The 20,159-nt window shown below is 45.0% G+C and overlaps 1 protein-coding gene across 3 annotated transcripts in view; it reads right to left on the reverse strand.

Annotated features, from left to right (window-relative positions):
* The window catches only part of GAK (cyclin G associated kinase), a 76,593-nt gene that overhangs the window by 4,184 nt on the left and 52,250 nt on the right, over window positions 1–20,159 (reverse strand). The window contains exons 19-27 of one of the 3 annotated variants that reach the window (XM_083481365.1): window positions 18,601–18,794; window positions 18,248–18,403; window positions 16,591–17,082; window positions 12,969–13,139; window positions 5,079–5,216; window positions 4,036–4,155; window positions 2,717–2,956; window positions 2,103–2,251; window positions 250–426 (exon numbers count right to left, since the gene is read on the reverse strand). In XM_083481365.1, coding sequence (XP_083337491.1) covers window positions 250–426; window positions 2,103–2,251; window positions 2,717–2,956; window positions 4,036–4,155; window positions 5,079–5,216; window positions 12,969–13,139; window positions 16,591–17,082; window positions 18,248–18,403; window positions 18,601–18,794 — 1,837 coding nt within the window. The remainder of the gene's footprint in view (window positions 1–249; window positions 427–2,102; window positions 2,252–2,716; window positions 2,957–4,035; window positions 4,156–5,078; window positions 5,217–12,968; window positions 13,140–16,590; window positions 17,083–18,247; window positions 18,404–18,600; window positions 18,795–20,159) is intronic. The other 2 variants (XM_083481367.1, XM_083481366.1) reach the window with 2 other exon arrangements.

Below are 20,159 nucleotides of genomic sequence, written 5' to 3' on the forward strand. Positions count from 1 at the left end.
CTAGTGGATCACAGAATCAGAGAGTTGGAAGGGACCCTGAAGATCATCTCATCCAACCCCCTGCACTGAAGGAATATGCAGCAGTCCCTTATGGGGATCGAACCTGCGACCTTGGCATTATCAGCAGCACGCTCTAGGCAACTGAGCTACGCAGCTTGAGCAGGGAGCACCCAGCACCTGGAATTTACACTTAGGAATATAGCAGTAATCTGGCACTAGCAGTTTGTCAAATCTGCCAGAAGCACGTACCTTATCTGGATGTACAACAAGCACTGCCTTTCTATAGTACTTCTTTACTTGATCTGGGGTAACCAGGTCAGCCATGCCGACCTGCTTCCATTTGGTCTCGCCTTCCCAAAGCACAGTGTGAAGAGTAGATAATAAAGCTCTTATATTCCTCTCTTTTCCATCAATCCAATCTAGAATCTGGAGAAAGAGAGAGAAGTTCAAACACAAGTATTGTGTTATTTTATGCACAGTGACTTGCTGTTATTTTGATTTGATTCTAGTTTAGAAATTACCGTATTTTTCGCTCTATAACACGCACCCGACCATAACACGCACGTAGTTTTTAGAGGAGGAAAATCCGTAGGCAAACCACCCGTAGGCATTCCCTCCATAACATGCAAAGACATTTCCCCTTACTTTTTAGGATGAAAAAAGTGAGTGTTATGGTGCAAAAAATACGGTATTTATTGTAACTGTTAAGAGTGAATTTCAGTTTAATTTTTACTTGATGATATTTAATTTTATTGTGTACCACAGTATTCTAATGGATTGCTGAATACTACTTTATCTGATATAAATCGTTTAAAGTTACATTTTTAGTATGACATTTCTGTATCGCATCAGGTTGTTATAAGGTGTGTGATCTTTGTTGTTTCTTCGGCTTGTAAACTGCCTTGCGTATAGTAAAACAGAAAGGCAGTGTACAAATTAAAAGTGAAATGAAATGAACTAGTAGTATAGGACTTTGGCTCAAACAGGCCATCCCAAACTCCTTTACCTGTTCACTTCCAACAGAAGAAAGGGGTCTATTCATGCAGAGGAATGCAGCCACAGAAATTTCTGTCCCTTCCCCTAAAAGAAACCCTCAATAAAGCACAAATGAAGAAGCCCTCTCTAGCAGCAGCTCTGGGTGTGTATGGGGGTGAAATTATGTGTGTGTGTATGTATACAGGTACGCATGCATGCATCTTCTATCAGTCCTGCTACTCCCTAAAGCACAGGAGGTCTTGTACATCCCTGCTCCGTATCATCTTGCTTGTTGCCTCAAACTCAAAACCAAGTTGTGGAAAACTTCTGAAGCCAAGTGATATGCCTCCAAACCACTGCTTCACCAGGTCCAGTACTGTACAGATGCTCTCTCTCCCACTGCAAGGTGTCTTTCGCACCTTAAGGTCTTTTAAAGAGTTTTTTAAAACGGGAGATGCCAGGGACCTTTTGAAAGCCAAGCATGTGTGCTCTGCCACAGCCCCACTTAGGGCCAAATCCAGGAGGCTCATTTGATTTGCATCCCAAGCTCAAAAGAGGCCTCAGGTTTTAGCCACTTGGCATTTGATAAACTTTGCGACTCACTTTTATGTGCACCGGACCAAAACGTGACACGCACACTTGGCTTACAGCTGCAAAATCAGGCTAGTCAAATGCATGACTTGGTAAAAGGCACATCATCATCTTCATCATTTATTATTATTATTATTATTATTATTATTATTATTATTATTACGTTTTAATGTATTTTGTTGCATTAAAGACTTTACAATTTTCACAAATATTATTAAAAAGTATGCCAGTTCTGATGGCACAAGGTTAGACTGCAGCCTCTCTGGTCTGCTAATTATATAAACAACCCCACCCTTGTTTGGTGCCTTATTTTGTTTTCACAGATCCTCATTTTTTATTTTTATCATGGGCTAGGGGCTTCCAAGAGGGCCTGGCCCCCCACTTTCCCCTCTCAACCAACAGCCATGCATCCTCCAGGATGCATCCGCCCTCCTCCACATTTATGCTTCAACTTCCCCCACTTAGATGGCACACCGCTGCTTTTCCAAACACTGGAAGTTGCAGGATGAGAACTATTCGGTATAAGAACAGCTAACCTTTAGTTTCAGAGGGTCCATATCTTTAGACATTTCTTGCTTTCTCATCTCAGCAATGGTCTTTGGTCCTTTTCTGTCGGTTTTAGCTGCAAACCCTTGATTTGATAAAAGATCCTCAAAATCGTTTTCTGAAACTTTGGGTTTTTGTCCTAGCAAATGAGATAAAAAGGATTAGGCTCCCAGTTCACTGGTAAGTGACAGAGAAGTCGTAAATCATATATATGTACAAGAAGCCACATGCATCATGCTTAAATTTCATCCAAACCCTATCACCTGGGAAAGTGTGGGATTGCACTGTTACTCAGAAGCAAATGTAATCTTCTGCAAAGGGGCTTTACAGACCAAAGAAGTGATTAGATCAATAAAATTATCTTTTCTCCAAGGTATAGAATGGATTATGATGATTTGCTGCACACTGATGGTATATTTTTGCTTCTGTTTAATTTGGGTTTGCTACCTAGGCTATTGTATGGTTTCTGTTGTAATGCACTGTTCTTTTTTTCTGATTCATACCACACTTTATGGTTTCAGATTTTGTATGTCACTTGGAGACTCTTGTATGCCAAGCAACTAATATATGCAAAAAATAATCATCATCGGGTAGAGGAACATACCAAAGCCCGGCGCCCTGATGCCTCTCTCTTCTCGTCCTCCAATGACACTGAAATTCACAGTGTAGTTGGCTTTCGGCTGCGCGCTTGGCTTAGCTTGTTCTGGAGCCTTTGGCTGCGCCTGGGGCTGCCATGATGTGCTAGCAGGTTGCGTTTTGCTTGCCTGCCATTGGTTCCCTGCTTTCTGAGAGGGAGTGGACTTTGGAGCAAAACTGCCGGTTGAGAATCCGCTGCTGGAAGCCCCTGGAAAGCAAATATCAGTTTTTTGCTTTTTAATGTGAAAAGATATTCCATTTGGTTTAAACCTATGAAAACAAGCATGCCAGCATCTTCTGTGGAAAGGATGGGGAGCCTGTGGTCCTTTGCAACGTTGGACTACAACTCTCATCATCCCTCAGCACTGACCGTGGGAACTGAAGCCCAACAATATTTGGAAGGCCGCAAGTTCCCCAACCTTGCCTTGTAGCTAGTCATGTAGTGGTTCCTGAATGCATCCCTCGTTCCCCAGCATTACTCCCAAAGATGGCCATAACTTCTTTACAAGCAACCAAATTCAGATGCCAGGATGCAAATCTTATGGCATGATGCTGCTTGGTTTCAGCTTTCTGCCTAGATCTCTCAGATTCATGGGCGGCACTGTGGGTTAAACCACAGAGCCTAGGTCGGCAGTTCGAATCCCTGCGGCGGGGTGAGCTCCCGTTGCTCGGTCCCAGCTCCTGCCAACCTAGCAGTTCAAAAGCACGTCAAAGTGCAAGTAGATAAATAGGTACCACTCTGGCGGGAAGGTAAACGGTGTTCCCGGGCGCTGCTCTGGTTCGCCAGAAGCGGTTTAGTCATGCTGGCCACATGACCTGGAAGCTGTACGCCGGCTCCCTCGGCCAATAAAGCGAGATGAGAGCCGCAACCCCAGAGTCAGTCACGACTGGACCTAATGGCCAGGGGTCCCCTTACCTTTAAAAACGGCACGAACTAAAAACTTCACAAGTTTAAAGGGCTTTGGTTGTCTTGTACAAAAAGCCTACAAGCACCAAACGTGACCGCTAGCACTCAGATCTGAACATGTTCTCTGTATGGCTGGTTTGAGGAGTGATGAGAGGGAAAGCCCCACAGCACAGATGGGTATCCTGTAGAGGTGCCCCAGTAAACTGAACAAAAACCAAACACCAAACAAAGTAAGCAAGGGCTCTTGTATCGAAATGACTACATTTTTATTTTACAGACCCGCTCCAGCATTTTAACTACATTATCCACCTTGAATGTACAGGATAAACACACTCTACTGCAACTCTGCTCTTCCTTTTATTGGTCACTTAAACACTTACCTGGAAGGCCGGTTCTCAGGTTAGCAAGGTCAGCAAAAGGGTCAAAGTTCTGTGATTTTGCTTGACTGAATGAAAGGCCTGAAGTGGCATTTGTGGGTCCTCCTGTCGTAAAAGCCGGGCCTATGTAATAAGACACAATTATTACGCTCTACAAAATACCACATGGGTGGCTGCAAATACTGCTATGCCACATTATTCAGCATTCTTCTCAATCAATGGATGAAATATGCTTCTGTTCATTCCTTACGACTTACACTTTCGCATGCTATGATCTGTATATGTATATGTGTGTATATACATACATACATACATATATGGCTTTTTGTTTAACGATGCAGAGGGGCTTGGGAATTTTGGTCTTGCCTGCTCTAATCTTTATCAAATTAAGAAAGTTTACATTTTGGTGTTAATTGTTATCTGTGTGCTTTTTACATCGAATCACACGCTCACCTAAAACAATCTCCTTTTACATTCCCAGGTGAATATGACTGCTAAGTCCCAGTCCCAGGTGAATATGACTGCTAAAAAAGCATGCTGGGCTGTGCCTTGTGTATGCTTGCAACATTCAGTTAATGCTTTAGAAGGAATAAGGCAGGGACAGCTGCATTGCTAACCACAGTTAGGCTGTCTGTCAGTATGCTTTTTATTATGCTTATATTACATTTCTATCACTGATGTTCTGCAATGTGTTTTTAACGTTGCATACCTCCCTGGGAACTTCTGATAAAGGGGGGGAATATAAATTGAATAAATAACAGTAGTAATAATAATAATAATAATAATAATAATAATAATAATAATAATAATCTGCCTTGCATGCAGAAGGCCTCAGGTTCAATCCCCAGTGTGAGGTGGGAGAGACTCTTGTCTGACAGCCCCTGCTACTCTATGTAATAGGCTTGGTATAAAGCAGCTTCCTATGTTATTTGATAAAAATCCAAGACTATTACGTGACCAAGTGTTTCACATACACACAATGTTTCGGCAGCTCTGCGTATACCGCCAGCTGCCAAATAAATGGAAGCGACTCCCTTGCACGATACCTTCCAAAGTGGACTTCTTCGGTGGTGTGGGCGCCGCAGTGCTAATTGCCGGGGCATCTGCCCAGGAATCCCAGCCGCCTAGAAGGTCAGGCTGGCTTGCGGAGGAAGCCATTTTAGGTGGGTCTGGTGTCAAATTCCCTAGAGGGATGCAAACCAAAATTCAGGGATAAGGTAAAAGCAGGCAGGTAACGCTGTGTAATCTTAACAAGGAATACAGATTCAAATGCAGCAATTATACTGGATTTTTTAGAAAAAATAAAAATTTATCTCTTAGAAATCAATTAAGAGTTTGTTCTCTCTCTCTCTCTCTCTCTCTCTCTCTCTCTCTCTCACACACACACACACACACACACACACACATTCTGTTCCAGCAGAGCTCTTTTTATGACATTATAAACAATAACTTGGGGTCACCCAAATGGCTTGGCAACAGCTTCAGAGCAGACAAAATACAGCTCTTCATTGAGGTCTGTCTGTTTTTGCTATTTATTTTGCATTTTTGTTTTTGGGGCTCTTTTGTTTTGTTTTTGTGACTGTGTGGAACCCAGTTCAGCTACCGACTGATTGATTGCGTGACTGCAGTGCATTGTTTATTGCTTTCATTTTATGGATCAGTGGTCTCATAAGATTGTAAAATTCACGTTAAACTGCTGTTTTAGGGGTTGTTTTTAAAAGTCTGGAACGGATTAATCCATTTTGCATTACTTTCTATAGGAAAGCACGCCTTGGTTTTGAAATGGACTTCCAGAACGGATTAAGTTTGAGAACCAAGCTACCACTGTACTTCAAGGTGAAGAACCCCACCACTAGCTTAGATGACTAAAAACAAACTTCTCATTCATCAATTTGTCTGTTACCAGCTATTTGGCCATAGAACCCAAAGAGACCCCATCTGCAGAGAAGCAATATGCCACTGAGTAACCAATAAGCTCTCAAACCTGGAAGAAATGTGGTTGTCCACCATTTGTCTAGACCAGGGTTTTCCAAACTTGGGTCTCTTGCTGTTTTTGGACTACAGTTCCCATCATCCCTGACCACTGGTCCTGCCAGCTGGGGATGGTGGGACTTGTAGTCCAAAAACAGCTGGAGACCCAAGTTTGGGAAACCCTGGTCTAGATGAAGGTTTGAGCTGATCCAGCTCAAAAGGATCTTATATTGCTCTCTGAAATGCAACATGAGCTGTAAACCGGCCATTCTAGCACAAACATTTTGTCATATAACTCAAGGAGATTACATACAACCAGATATTTATGCTTCTCCAGAATCTGATAGTATGGAAACATAACTATAAGCTATAATAGCTGGCACCCAGCTGAAAACAGACTAGCCGTTAATGTTAACATATGCTTTCTTTCTTTAATTTAAAAAAGTCTCACCTACAGAAGATTTGCTTTGCAATGCAAAATATTTATCAAAATTTCAGCTACCATCTGCGATCACCTAATCAAAATAATTTGTTGCACTTTTCAAATACTTGAATTGCAGCTGCAGCTGAGTCTATAGCTGCACTCAAAATAGTACGAGCCAAATTGGTACGTTGATTGTGGCTCCGTTCTAAAATTATTTACTGGACATTCATCTGATACAGAAGCACTAAACCATAGCCTACAGGGCTATAGAACTAGATCCCATAACTAACAAACTTCCCCTTCCCTGCGCATCTCTATCATTCCAAGAAATGAAAGCTATTAACACAGGTCATTGGTGTAGCTAAGCAGGGGTCCCAGAGGCCTTGTTGCTCTGTGTGTCCAGCTAAAAGTTCTCTCTGGACAACCAAGACACAGGCTAGAGTGTCACAGCTCTGATAAGCAAGGAGCTTATGCGGGTGGCGCTGTGGGTTAAACCACAGAGCCTAGGACTTGCCGATCAGAAGGTCGGCGGTTCGAATGCCTGCGACGGGGCGAGCTCCCATTGCTCGGTCCCTGCTCCTGCCAACCTAGCAGTTCGAAAGCACGTCAAAGTGCAAGTAGATAAATAGGTACCACTCCGGCAGGAAGGTAAACGGCGTTTCCGGTTCGCCAGAAGCGGCTTAGTCATGCTGGCCACATGACCCAGAAGCTGTACGCCGGCTCCCTCAGCCAATAAAGCGAGATGAGCGCCGCAACCCCAGAGTCGGCCACGACTGGACCTAATGGTCAGGGGTCCCTTTACCTTTACCTTATCCATGCCTCTACAGGAGACTGTGCTTAACATAGGGAGCTGCCTTACACCTAGTCAGAGCTTTGGTCCATGAAGCTCAGTACTGTCTAGACTGACTGGTGGTGGCTCTAGCTTCAGGCAGGAACTGGAGACACCAGAGACTGAACCTGGAAACTTCAGCACGCAAGGCAGATGTGCCAGCAATTTGCTGCGGTCCCTTCTCTGCTGGCGACTAAAGATTACATTGAGTCCTAAAGTGATCACAAGAGTAGCACTTAGCCACTAAAAGGTAGAGTTGTCTGTAGCCAAGGAGGGAGGCATCTCAGGTAGAAAGCTTTCAAGCAGTTTTAACCTGCTTTATAGCAGGGGCAGTTATAGAAACTCAGGTATATAAGCTAAGGGCCAAATGGCTCCTTAAAGCAAGGTTGCAGTCACCAAAATGGAATGTCTAGTTGCCATTCTGGGTAAGATGGCTCTAAAGTCTTATTTTTCAAATGATGGGCAGACTGTGATTCTCAGTTAAACATCTGGCTAGTTCGGATGATAACCTTGAGCTAGGTGAAGAGCTTTGAGAACTTAAAGAAGAACAGTCACCTTATCTAGGGACAGTCCACATATATACAGTGGTACCTCGGGTTACATACGCTTCGGGTTACATACACTCTGAGTTTACTCAAGAGTATGACTAATATTGGATACAATCCTATATTAAACAGCTAATTGAGTTCCACTCTCTATTATCAGAGTTGAATAACTATTACAGTGGTACCTCAGGTTACACACGCTTCAGGTTACAGACTCCGCTAACCCAGAAATAGTACCTCGGGTTAAGAACTTTGCTTCAGGATGAGAACAGAAATTGTGCTCTGGCGGTGCGGCGGCGGCAGGAGGCCCCATTAGCTAAAGTGGTGCTTCAGGTTAAGAACAGTTTCAGGTTAAGAACAGACCTCCGGAATGAATTAAGTACTTAACCTGAGGTACCACTGTATTGGCCTATTGCTATTCCAATTTCTTTTTCTTAATGGCAATTGCTCAGGCTGCACAGAAAAAGCATTTTGGCTCCTGAAATCCATTCCAACTGTGCAGATAAAATATAACTGATAGAATTCCACAGGACGGGGCATTTGTGTGTGAAAATAGTCCAGATCCAATGATCCCAAGACATGCACCACCAGATGGCGGAGATGTCAGGCACCACCCTGGCACCCATGAATCCTCACTTGGTCGCAAGTGGTTAGTCGAAAGGTACAAAATGTGCCTGTTACCTGGCTAATTTCGAACACTGGACAAGGTAGGCACACATCAGGTTTTACAGAACACAGTTCCACATGTTGCTTACTCCTGCTCATGATGAAATGTTTAGTACAGTGGTACCTCAGGTTAAGTACTTAATTCATTCCGGAAGTCCATACTTAACCTGAAACTGTTCTTAACCTGAAGCACCACTGTAGCTAATGGGGCCTCCTGCTGCTGCAGCGCCGCCAGAGCACGATTTCTGTTCTCATCCTGAAGCAAAGTTCTTAACCTGAAGGACTATTTCTGGGTTAGCGGAGTCTGTAACCTGAAGCGTATGTAACCTGAAACGTATGTAACCCGAGGTACCACTGTAACTTGCACCCAAAACTTATTAAGCTTATGTCAAGTATTTATTTAGAGCACGGATATCACAACTACTGTTCACTGTTAAAATGGGTATGTGTACAGAGATCATTTAAGAAAAGACACTGAGCATTACATTTATGCTGTAAGCCCCAATAACAGAAATCTCTGTCACTGCTGTACTAACAGATCTCCAGCAAAGCCTTAAGACAACTGTGCTCTGAAGATCTTTTAATTCTCTAATTAAAGACGACAACCAGGATGTCCTGAGGAGGAAGACACAGGTTCAGCATGACATAAGATTTAAGCCTGTCTAAGACTGATACACATACTATCGCTTCGCAATCCAGCCACCGCCATCTAGAAGAGGCATGATGACTTCATTTAAGAGTTGTCTCCTTGTGTTCACCACCTTAGGAGCTCTTATGCAGGACCACAAATTTGGTGGCCAGTCTTTCTAGAGAACGCAAGACTGAGGAGTCTGGGACTGTTCCAACTGGAACTGGAAAAGACAATACTGAGGTAGATGGAATAAGGATCTGTCTCAACATAAGGCAACTGTAGATGTATCAGTTAATAAGATATGAATGGGGAATGTGAATAAGCAGAATTCTGTACATGACCATTCAGTATGCATGTAGGCCAACACAACAGAGAATGTGCATGCGCTTGGCAGCTTATGCAGAGAATCTTGTAGACTGGGCAATATGTATAAGTCTCCAAATGGTATCAAAGAAATGCTAATTCAGTTTAGGGATTTCATGCATTGCTCAGTCAATGAGAATTTCCATTATAACGTCCACACTTCACATTGCAACTCCTATTAATCACATCTTTTGTGATTAAAAAGGACAACACTCTGAGTTAGTAAATCATAATAGTAAATCATAATACAACAACACCAAACAGACTAAACAAAAACAGTCGCCAGAAGAATTTCACAGAAAACCACTGTAAGTTATTTTCAGAAGCTGGTAATGGAAAACATGTAAGTCTTGAAACAAGATCATAAGAGCAACTTGACAATGTGGAAAACCTTGGTTTCACTATCAGCCAAGGAGATAACTTGTGCTGGGATGGTACACTGAGGCATGAATAGATGACCGCTTCAGTAATGGCTTTTTAAGTTTGCTTAATTCATGCATTGCCTTGGTCCTGTCAGAATGGCCCATGAAACAGAAACCCGGCTTACGTCAAATTGAACAATTTGCCCACCTAGCTCAGGGCCTGCAAATATTGTGCCCTTGAGGCCTTCTCGCTGGCAAGACATCTGAAGGCAGCCCCGTATAAGGAAGCTTTTTAATGTTTTACTATGTTTTTATATATGCTGGAAGCTGCCCAGAGTGGCGGACAACTCAGTCAGATGGGGGGGGGGTACAAATAATATGTTGTTGTTGTTGTTAAGTTCAGAACCAGACAGAAGCAACCTATGTCCCAACAAGTCCCCGCTCCAAGCTTTCAAAGCTGAAAAGGGGTGCACTCCCTCTCAAGTTTCTCACGCCTTGCGGGAATGTTGAGGTTGCAAGTGTGCACTCTTTTGCAATGGTTGGTCTTCTTCCCCCTGCAAAGGTGACATCTGGTTTTACGCAACAAGGATGCACCCTGGACCAGGCATGGATTTAGCTTTGATGAGGCCCTAAGCTACTGAAGGTAATGGGGCCCTTTATATGTCCAGCTCTCCTTTGTCAACAACAAATTGCCGCTTTTTTGTGCTGAATATATGATAAAGGGTAAGTTATGGACCTAATAGGTATCTAAAGCTATTTGCACATGACAAATGGGAGCCTACACAACACAAAACACTATTGCTGTATGTAGGTTTTTTTATCTTATATTTTGGAAATGTACATCCAGTTTTTTCCCCCTCTAAATTTTTGGGGGCCTCCGAGAAAGTGGGGCCCTAAGCTGTAGCTTGTTTAGCTTATATATACAGCGGTACCTCGGGTTACAGACGCTTCAGGTTACAGACTCTGCTAACCCAGAAATAGTACCTCAGGTTAAGAACTTTACCTCAGGATGAGAACAGAAATCACATGGCGGCTGCGGGAGGCTCCATTAGCTAAAGTGGTACCTCAGGTTAAGAACAGTTTCAGGTTAAGAACGGACCTGAAAAACAAATTAAGTTCTTAACCTGAGGTACCACTGTAGGTAAATCTGGCACAGCCCTTGACCAAAGCTGCTCCAGCTCCCTCATTCGGTTGATCAAAGCTCCCCAGCCTCAAGTCTCCACAAGGAGGTTGGGGGTAGGAGAGCTGGCATCCCTGCTCCTGCTTGCAAAGTGACAGAAGGAGGAGATCTTCTCCTCCTCCAAGCCAGGTTCCCCACCCCTCCCCAATTTCTTCCTCTTCCTGTGTCGGCGCCTGTCAACCTAAGCATGATCCCAACGATGCTCACGACAACCACAGAGGTCACTGCCCGATGTGCCAGCAAATCTCATCCAGTGACCCACAGCTGATAATTTTAGAAAGCCTCTATGCATCTTTATCTAAGGTACAAAAGCAGGTGCTATTTGTGTGCCATTAAGTCGGCAGAGAGATCTCTTCCTGATTCCACAAGCAGCTATTTTTAGGTTTAATCAGGAGAGAAGCCTGAACAACAAATGTGTGCGAACTTCTTCTAAGAGTTCAGAGTTGTTACAAGTAGGAGATGAGGGTTATTTTACACATCCTGTTAACACCCACACATGCAAGCCTTCAGCAAGAGCTTTTTTGTGTGTCGAGCGGCATTGATGTTGTGCTCCAACACAGAGACACTATCCCACATCATTTTCGCACACAACAGGATTCTAATAAATCAGTAAGGAAAAGGGGGGAAATAGCTGCGACCTGATCTCTCATTTCCCTGTGCCTATGGTGGAAACACACATGCGTATAGTAAAAAGCAATTGCAAAGTCGGCCCAGTGGCTTCAACTTGCAGTTTTCTCCACTTTCCTTAAATGGGCTGGGGGGAAATGCATTTTCTTAGCACAGAAGAAAATGAGAGTCCTCCTGTGTGCAGCGGGCATTTGATCAGATCTGTGTACAGCACACTGAATTCATAGCATTCTTGCTGATTTGATTAAAACCAAGTGCCTATGCCATAATTGCCACAGATGTCTGCATTAAATTCTTCAGGTTTGTTTTTTAATCAGAATGAAAAGAAGACAGTCAGAGGAATTCAAAATGGGACACAAACAGTTACAAGTCTGCAGACAATTTGCTTTTTAATATTACGGCATAGTTATTTATGTTTGCCTTTATGATTTCAGAGATCTAAAACTCTGCATTTATGTATCTCCACCTCCTTTACCTTTTCCGGCCTAAAGGAACTGTTTTGCCAAACAATTAATAGTTACCACCACTAGTTCTCAAGATGAACTTAAATTCCATTGAAATAAACTAATTTAGGCTGTAATCCCAATTCCTGGGAGTAAATCCTGCTGAATTCAATAGGCCTTACCTCTGAGTAGATATGGTTGGGGTTGTGCTGTTAGTTGGGACCCAGCCATTATCTTCTAGCTTACTTTATTTAAACTGAAAAAGTGCTATCAGACTTCCTACACCATACAGAAGATAGTACTTAAATTATTAGCTCCTAGTTAAAGGGATATGCAATCTATAAGTGCCAGGCAGTACAAAATGTTGTTACAAGACACAAATGGTTAAGGATGCCAGCACATAGAGAGTGCTGAAAATCAACAAGCTGATTTGTTCTATCATTCTAGAAGCTGAAATGAACTTCTGAAGCCAGTGGTCAGTTTCATGCCTTAATGCTAACTCAAAGCATGGAATAAGTTTGGCCACAATTTCACAGCTAAGTGTGTGACAGTTTGTATGGCAACATACACTGAATATCCCAGAATATTGGGCTGGGGAACAGTGGCAGGGGGAATACTTATGGGGGTTTAATAATTTTGAAATACGATGTGCTGGGAACCCAATTTCAACTATCTTCACCCAAAAGGAGCTTGTGAAAAGGTAAATTAGCAAAACTTTAGCTATGTTACAGGGGGAAAGATAAACATACACCTGCGACACAAAGCTTGTTAAAATAGCAACACCACCAAGTCGATCCGTTAGACATTAATCCACCTTGACTAATCTGAGTGGAGCATGTCACTCAACAGGCTATGTGGCTGTCGGGGGAAGAGGGGGAGTGAGGAAGGCACTTACCTAAATTAAGGAAGTCTGTGCTAGAGGAAGGTGGTGGTGCGCTGTGTGTGGAAGGAAATGTGCCAGGTGCGGTTGGTTCATTCGGACTAAGGAAGTCACCAAATAGATCGGGGCCAGTAAGAGTCGGATTGTCGGAACCCGAGGAGACTGTGAATGGGTCAAACGGGTCAGCTGGAGACAAAACACAGCATTATTGGTGTTACTTGAGATGCTTCCAAGACATCCGATGAAAAAGAAGAAGTGATTCTCGGGTGAGGATGGGCAATATGAGAAGGCGGCACGCAAAACTATTCAGGGTATCTTGCTTCCAAGCACACTAGCACAACTCTGCCCTCTGCCACCCACCCGTCACTGGGGTTTAGACGCTATTGCACAACACAAGGATTTCTGCCAATCACCAACAAGAAGAACGACGATCTGCTGCCTGTAAAGTCCCCCTTTTTCTCCCTATAAATAAAAAACAAAGCAAACCCTATGACGTCAAGTCAACCACGCAAGCCCAGTAACAATTCCACCCAAGAAAATCAAGTTGCAAACTGAAGTTAGTGGAAAGTTTTTCAAGCTGCCAGATTCCCCTAGCAGAAACAGTTACCCAAGTGGACTTGCTACCCCTAATAGGAACATTTAAAAAGCCATACTGTACCAGTCTGCACAATGGAAGGCATTGCTGATCTTTTTCCCCCTTTCCTTTTAATTTTTTTTTAAAGAGCAGTGACTGCAAAGGCTGTGAAATAAACAGAAGGATGCCAAAAAGGCAGTCTCCAGCCGGAAGGTCTTTCACTGAGCACTGTCAAGCAGCAGCTAATTGGAGCTGCTCAGAGGACAGTATTTATAGTTAGCAAGGAGTGGCAAGCAATGGCCAGCAGGGAGCCTGGCTGACACTCTTCCCTTGCCACAGGGCTGTATTCACAGGCCAAGATGCTTTTAGAGCCCAGCCGGTTCTGACACACCCACCCGTCGAAGCTAGAGCTCAACTGAGTCCATTTTGAATATGACCATGGAAAAGGAATCTGCTTGTTTTAGGGAACACCTCCCCACCCCACCAGCTGATTATTTCTGATGCAAGCAGGTAGTTAAAGCTACCGCCCCGGCACCGCTAGTTTTCATCACGCTTCAACAGGAATTCAATAATGAGCAAGTGAATTCTCAGAGCCAGCTGAGGCCCCGCGTGCAATCCCCTATCTGGAAGCACTCAAAACAATCACAGCACTGTTGCTCTCTCCTGCGACGTCAAGATGTATATTAACAAGCAACGGAACAAGACGCTTCACCAAAGCATGTTTTTTTGGTCCTCCTCTGGGAGTGGTCATATGACAAAACCATGCTGCTCTTGCCTTCCACAACCTGCCTCCACGCCCTAGTGTTAAGGAAATATTTCAATGTTACAACTGCATTTCCAGCAATTGGAAGACCCAATAATTAATGTTTATGATGATCACAGAATCACAGAGCTGGAAGGGACCATGAAAGTCATCGAGTTCACGCCCCCCCCCCCCCCGCCCCGCAATGCAAGAATCTTTTTGCCCAGCATGGGGCTCAAACCCACGACTCTGAGATTAAGAGTCTCATGCTCTACCAAATGTGCTTAAACTTTTTTAAAAAAAGTAAATGGCCTCTTGAACAGAATACACCACTTATTAAATTCCACATGAAGACAAACCATTCTAAACTAGGGGGTCCATTCCTCCCGCTTTCTCCCAGCGCACAACCTCTATGCCAGGTATGACCAAACTCGACCCTCCAGATGTTTTGGGACTACAAGTCCCATCATCCCTAGCTAACAGGACCAGTGGTCAGGGATGATGGGAACTGTAGTCCCAAAACATCTGGAGGGCCAAGTTTGACCATGCCTGCTCTAGGCATTTAATCCAAGTGGATGCTTCTTATTTCAAGGAATCATTCAGAATCCAGAAAACGGATCGGCTTATTAGATGGCCAACAGCCAAACTGCAAGTCACAGCTCACTGGTGAGTTTTGGGAGCCTCTGGAAGTGTGGCCAGGCCCAAACAAATTATTTAACTCCACCGGAGAGACTGTCTAGCAAAAAGTGTATGCTGATTTTTGTACTCATTTTACACTACGGCCAGCTAAGAGACCTTCTGCTGCAAAGTTCTGATTTGTAACTTTTTAATCTTCATTGAAGAAATGAGAGGAAAAGACTAGAGTGGGGCTAATACCCCTAATTGGTACACTCTAATGTCAGATGCAATCTGCTTCTAAATACTAGTTGCTGGACATTGCTTTTGCACTCAGGCCCTGCTTTGTGGGCTTCCCAGAGGCACCTGGTTGGCCACTTTGAGAAGGTGATGCTGGATGAGACTTGACCATTGGCCTCAGGGGCTTCCTGGGGGGTTTTGGCACCTGAGCAAAACATTCTGCTGCTCCCCATTGCGGCGGCAAACTCCATAAGGCCAGGGAGACCGCAGGGAGACCACCACCCTTTGGGGCACTGCTTGAGATGACCGCCTCATCCTGCCTCATGGGCAGGCAGGCTTGACTGGCCTGATCCAGAAGGCTCTTTCTATGTGTCCTACGGGAGGAACTTTGAGGCTCACAAGCACCTTCCCCAATGCCCATTACTCGGTGAAGAAGGCAACAGCTGAATCAGACTGCACTGTGGTTTACTGGCACGTGAGATTGCCTCCATCCTGTAATTCGCCCTTCTCCTTTGGAGACAGATCATGGCATCTGCAAGATTATTATCATTATTAATTAAATGTGCACACTGCCCTTTATCCATAGATCTCAGGGCAGTTCACAACATAAAAATACAATATAAAAAACACAAAGGACATGATAAAAACAAGAACAAAAAAACCCAACAAGCCAATAATCTTCTCCCCCCCACCCACAAATATCTTTAAAAGGGGTATAAGATTTTAGTCAGCCAAAGGCCTGGTTGAAGAGGAATGTTTTTGTCTGGCACCTAAAAATAGATAATGAAGGGGGAAAGCATTCCACAGGTGGGGAGCCACTGCAGAAAAGGCCCTGTTCTCATGCTGCCACCCTCTGGACCTCTCGAGGAGGAGGCACATGAAGAAGGGCCTCAGAGGATGATCTCAGGGTCCGGGCAGATTCATATGGAGAGACGTAGTTTGCAGTTCTGAGCTGTTTAAGGCTTTATAGGTCAAAACCAGCACTTTGAATTGGGCCTGGAAACTAACTGGCAGCCACTGCAGCCGGGCCAAGATCAGTGTAATATGCTCAAACTGTCTTGCCCCATAGAGCAACCCAGCCACAGGATTTTGCACCATCCGAACCATCTTCAGAGGCAACCCCACGTGTAATGAATGCATTGCAGTAATCTAACCTAGAGATTACCAGAGCATAGACGACACAAGCTAGGCTATCCCTGATGAGAACGAGGCACAGCTGGGTCGCCAGCCAGAGCTGATGGAAGCCTGAGCAACTCAAATGTTCCAGAGCTCAGCCAGGGTTTTTGACAAGAGTGCCAGACGGAAACCCGCCAGAGCCATCTGGAAACCGATCTAAAAATTAAAGTAGAAGTGCTCTACAGTTCTCAACAGTCCGTGTCTGCGGACTTATTGTGTACACTTCTAGGATGGCAGTGGACCCAGCTGCTCATCAGAATTCCAGTGAAAGGAAAGGCCCAGTTACGTACCTGCAGAAGAAGAGGCGGCTCCCGTTGAGGGGGCACTACTCTGGTGGGGGTGCGTGGAGGGCTGTGGTTGGCCACCAAAGAAGAATTCTGCTCCTCCTCCTAGAAGGTCCGCGGTAGAGTCTTCCGAACTCTCTGGGGCACCGCCAACAAACAGTTCGCTCAGCAAGTCTGCGTTGCTGGAGGAGCTCTTCATCTCCGAAGGAGGCTGTAGCAGCTCTGGGGGAGCTTCTGAATCCAGGCCAAGCAAGTCAACGCTGTCTTCTGTGGGAGTCTCTTCCGGCTGACCAGTGGGAGTGTCAAAATCAGCTTCAAACAGCGGCTCACCATCCTCTTTTTCCAGGGCGTGTTTCACCATTTCCTCAACTGGTCTGACCTCACTGGGAAAGGCAGCAAATTCCTCGTCGGAAGGTTCGCTGTCGTCCCTTTCCTCCACCAGCCGAGGTCTCTCTTTGGGGAAGGGTCCCTCAGGCGCCGCTTCGGAACCTTTGCCTTCTGTTGGGTGAAGAGAAGGACATGACACCTTCTTGCAACAGGTTTACTGTAACGGTGCTATTCCACCAGTCTTGCAACAACTTTTACTGGATGAATGGAGTAAGGCGGGGATGGGAAACCTTTGCTCCATCAATGGACATGTTACTTTGGGGGTAACCCATCAAAGGCTACATGCTGGTGGTGGGAGGAGCAAGAGTCAAAATCTGGTAAGGCCCTTTTCTCTTCCTTGTCATAAATGTGCCACAAAGCCAAGGACCACGTAAAATTCAGCCAAGTGCCAAAGGCATGGGCAGCCAAGGTCCCAACCCGCATTCCTCAAATGGGCCTGCTGCCAAGCCCTAGGGATGTGGACCTCAGTCACTCCATAGCTCTCCTTTTGCTTCTGCATTGGCAACCATGATGGGGAGAGGAGGCCGGCTATAGCACAGGGCCTCTAATCGCTGGCATTTATGGCGCAGGAACACATTGTTTCAGGACACGGGCCTAATGGCAAGACAGCAGCTCTGGAAGCCCGTATCCACCAAAACCCACAGGAACCCCAGAAAGCAAAATTGTTACTCTCTAGTGAAGGAAGCTAAGAGAAATCCTGACTTTTATTTGCTGGGGAATATTCCTTGGAACCTCCCCCCCCCCCCCGCCGCCCCTGAGACCTCCTACAAACACTCAAATTTCACGGTGGGATGAAGGGATTTTAAGCACTATCATTCCAGATCCTTTGTACAGAAATGATGGAAGACTGAGCTGCCCACAAATTGGGCTGCCTGTACTCTGCAATTCTGAAGGAGCAGGGCTTTTTTTGTGGGATTTGGACAATTTCACACAGAAGGACCCTTCCGCTGAGGGGGAAAGGGGATTTGAGGTCCATCCAGAAAGGAGAAAGGAATGCAGGTGGACAACACCCCCCCCCCGAGACCCCTATATCAACATAGGGTCCTTGGGCACAACCACTTACTTGGTGGCTAGGCAGCATTGCAGATTTCAGCTTTTCTCGGCCCAGAATTTTTTATTTTTATTTTACTTTTGTGGGACTTAAGTACACAGAGGATGAACACACTGATGCCAAGATGACTACTGTAGCAAGCAGGCCTAAAGCAAGGCTGGTGACAAGCAACAGACAGCACAGGAGCAACCAGAGAAGTGCAATGAAGCCATTGGTTTACCCTACCTTGCCAGTCCAGTGTGTGGAAGAAATCTGCCTCCGCACTGCTGCTCGGTGGGGAGTCCGACTCCATGGGAGCACCTTCTGGAGATGATTCTGACTTGGAGGCTTCTGCTTCATACTGGGCAGTTGACCCCGGTTGTCTAGGTAGCTCAGGCTTACCTAACAGGCAAAAAGTTCAAATGCAAGAAATTTAGGAACATGCCACCTGTTAAGGAGATGGAAGAAATGAGAGCTCATGGTAAAAAAAAAGCAATGGGGTGGAGTGGGGTGGGGAGGGGAGATAAATCCCCCCATAATATAAAACGGAAGCCTCTGAAAACGCTCAAATAGAAAATCGGAAGCATTTTTCTCATTACCAAATTTTGTTAATATTTCTTGCTGCTCTTCCCGGCTGGAGAACAGGATCTTGGGATTTAGACCCTTGGTGTTCAAGTTATCCCAGGGGGCTCGCTCAGTGCTGGGCCTGTCCCGAGGCTCTACTTCAACTTCCAGATTCACTTGGAACAAGTCCGGATATTTCTCTTGAATGTCACACGCATCCAGATCGTACCTGCAGCAATTTTACACAAGTTGACGATGGCAATGAATTAGACCACAATCCACAGGGAAGGTATTCTGTGCAAGCCACAGTGAAGCCAATGGGATACAAATTCAATCAATCAATCAATTGTATATAATCAAAGGCCTTTACAATGTACAGATGATAATAAGAACAAAGCTGAAATCACACAACATGACCTATAAAAGCTAAAAACATTAAAATTTACAGCATGAGGTTTTAAAATTAGGAAGCATTAACATATCTAGGGGACCCGGGTGGCGCTGTGGTCTAAACCATTGAGCCTAGGGCTTGCCAATCAGAAGGTCGGCGGTTCGAATCTCCACGATGGGGTGGGCTCCCGTTGCTCGGTCCCAGCTCCTGCCAACTTAGCAGTTTGAAAAAAAGTCAAAGTGCAAGTATATAAATAGGTACTGCAACAGCTGGAAGGTAAACGGCGTTTCCGTGCGCTGCTCTGGTTTCGCCAGAAGCGGCTTAGTCATGCTGGCCACATGACCCAGAAAAACTGTCTGCAGACAAACGCTGGCTCCCTCGGCCAGTAAAGCGAGATGAGCGCCGCAACCCCCAAGTTGTTCACGACTGGACTTAACTGTCAGGAGTCCTTTACCTTTTTTAACATATCTAGAACGGAGCTTCTTAGCTGCCAGAGCTAACTTGGCTACCAGATTTGTCACCTGGAGATATTTATTGGCTAGGAACTCAACTGTCCCCTCCTGGGGGGACTGGTCTGAGAGACAGTCAAGAACAGATGATAAAAAAAATTCTCTGGCATTGAATATAAGGGACAAAGCAGAAGGTTATGCACAACATCCTCATCCTGATTGCATCCATAAATGCACCTGCGTTCCATAGGGGGAATTCCCAGGTATCTCCCCTCTAAATATGCGGAGGGCACCTGTTGGAACCTTAGTCCAACAAACACCCTACGCAGCTGTGGGGAAGTCAGTGTCTCAAGGTAACGGGGCCTTGAGTGGTTGATATTGATTTGGGGGTACCAAATAGAGTAACAGGCAGCCATAATGGATGCTCTATCCAGTTTCTTAGGTCACATGGACTGATACAAACTCGCCTTACCCACCCATGTGTTTGGTTATTACGCTCGACAATCATCAACGCAGGTCAATGCCAACTTGTAGCAGCTCATGAATAATTTTTAGAGTCCCAAATGCAGAGTGCCCACAGGTTTACCCGCTTAACCCATGTTTGGAGTTGTCAGAAGCAACAAACAGCTCTGGTGGGGAGCCTCTGCACACAGGATGAAAAGGGGCTGAGCCATGCAATCTGTAGCCTGAGGCTGAGCCCTTAATTCCAATTCACGTTACAATGCTGTGATAGCTCAGAGACAAAGTACAGTGG

This window comes from Podarcis liolepis (assembly GCF_965112155.1).
Source record: "Podarcis liolepis genome assembly, chromosome: 17".
In the NCBI taxonomy this organism is placed as follows: domain Eukaryota; kingdom Metazoa; phylum Chordata; class Lepidosauria; order Squamata; family Lacertidae; genus Podarcis; species Podarcis liolepis.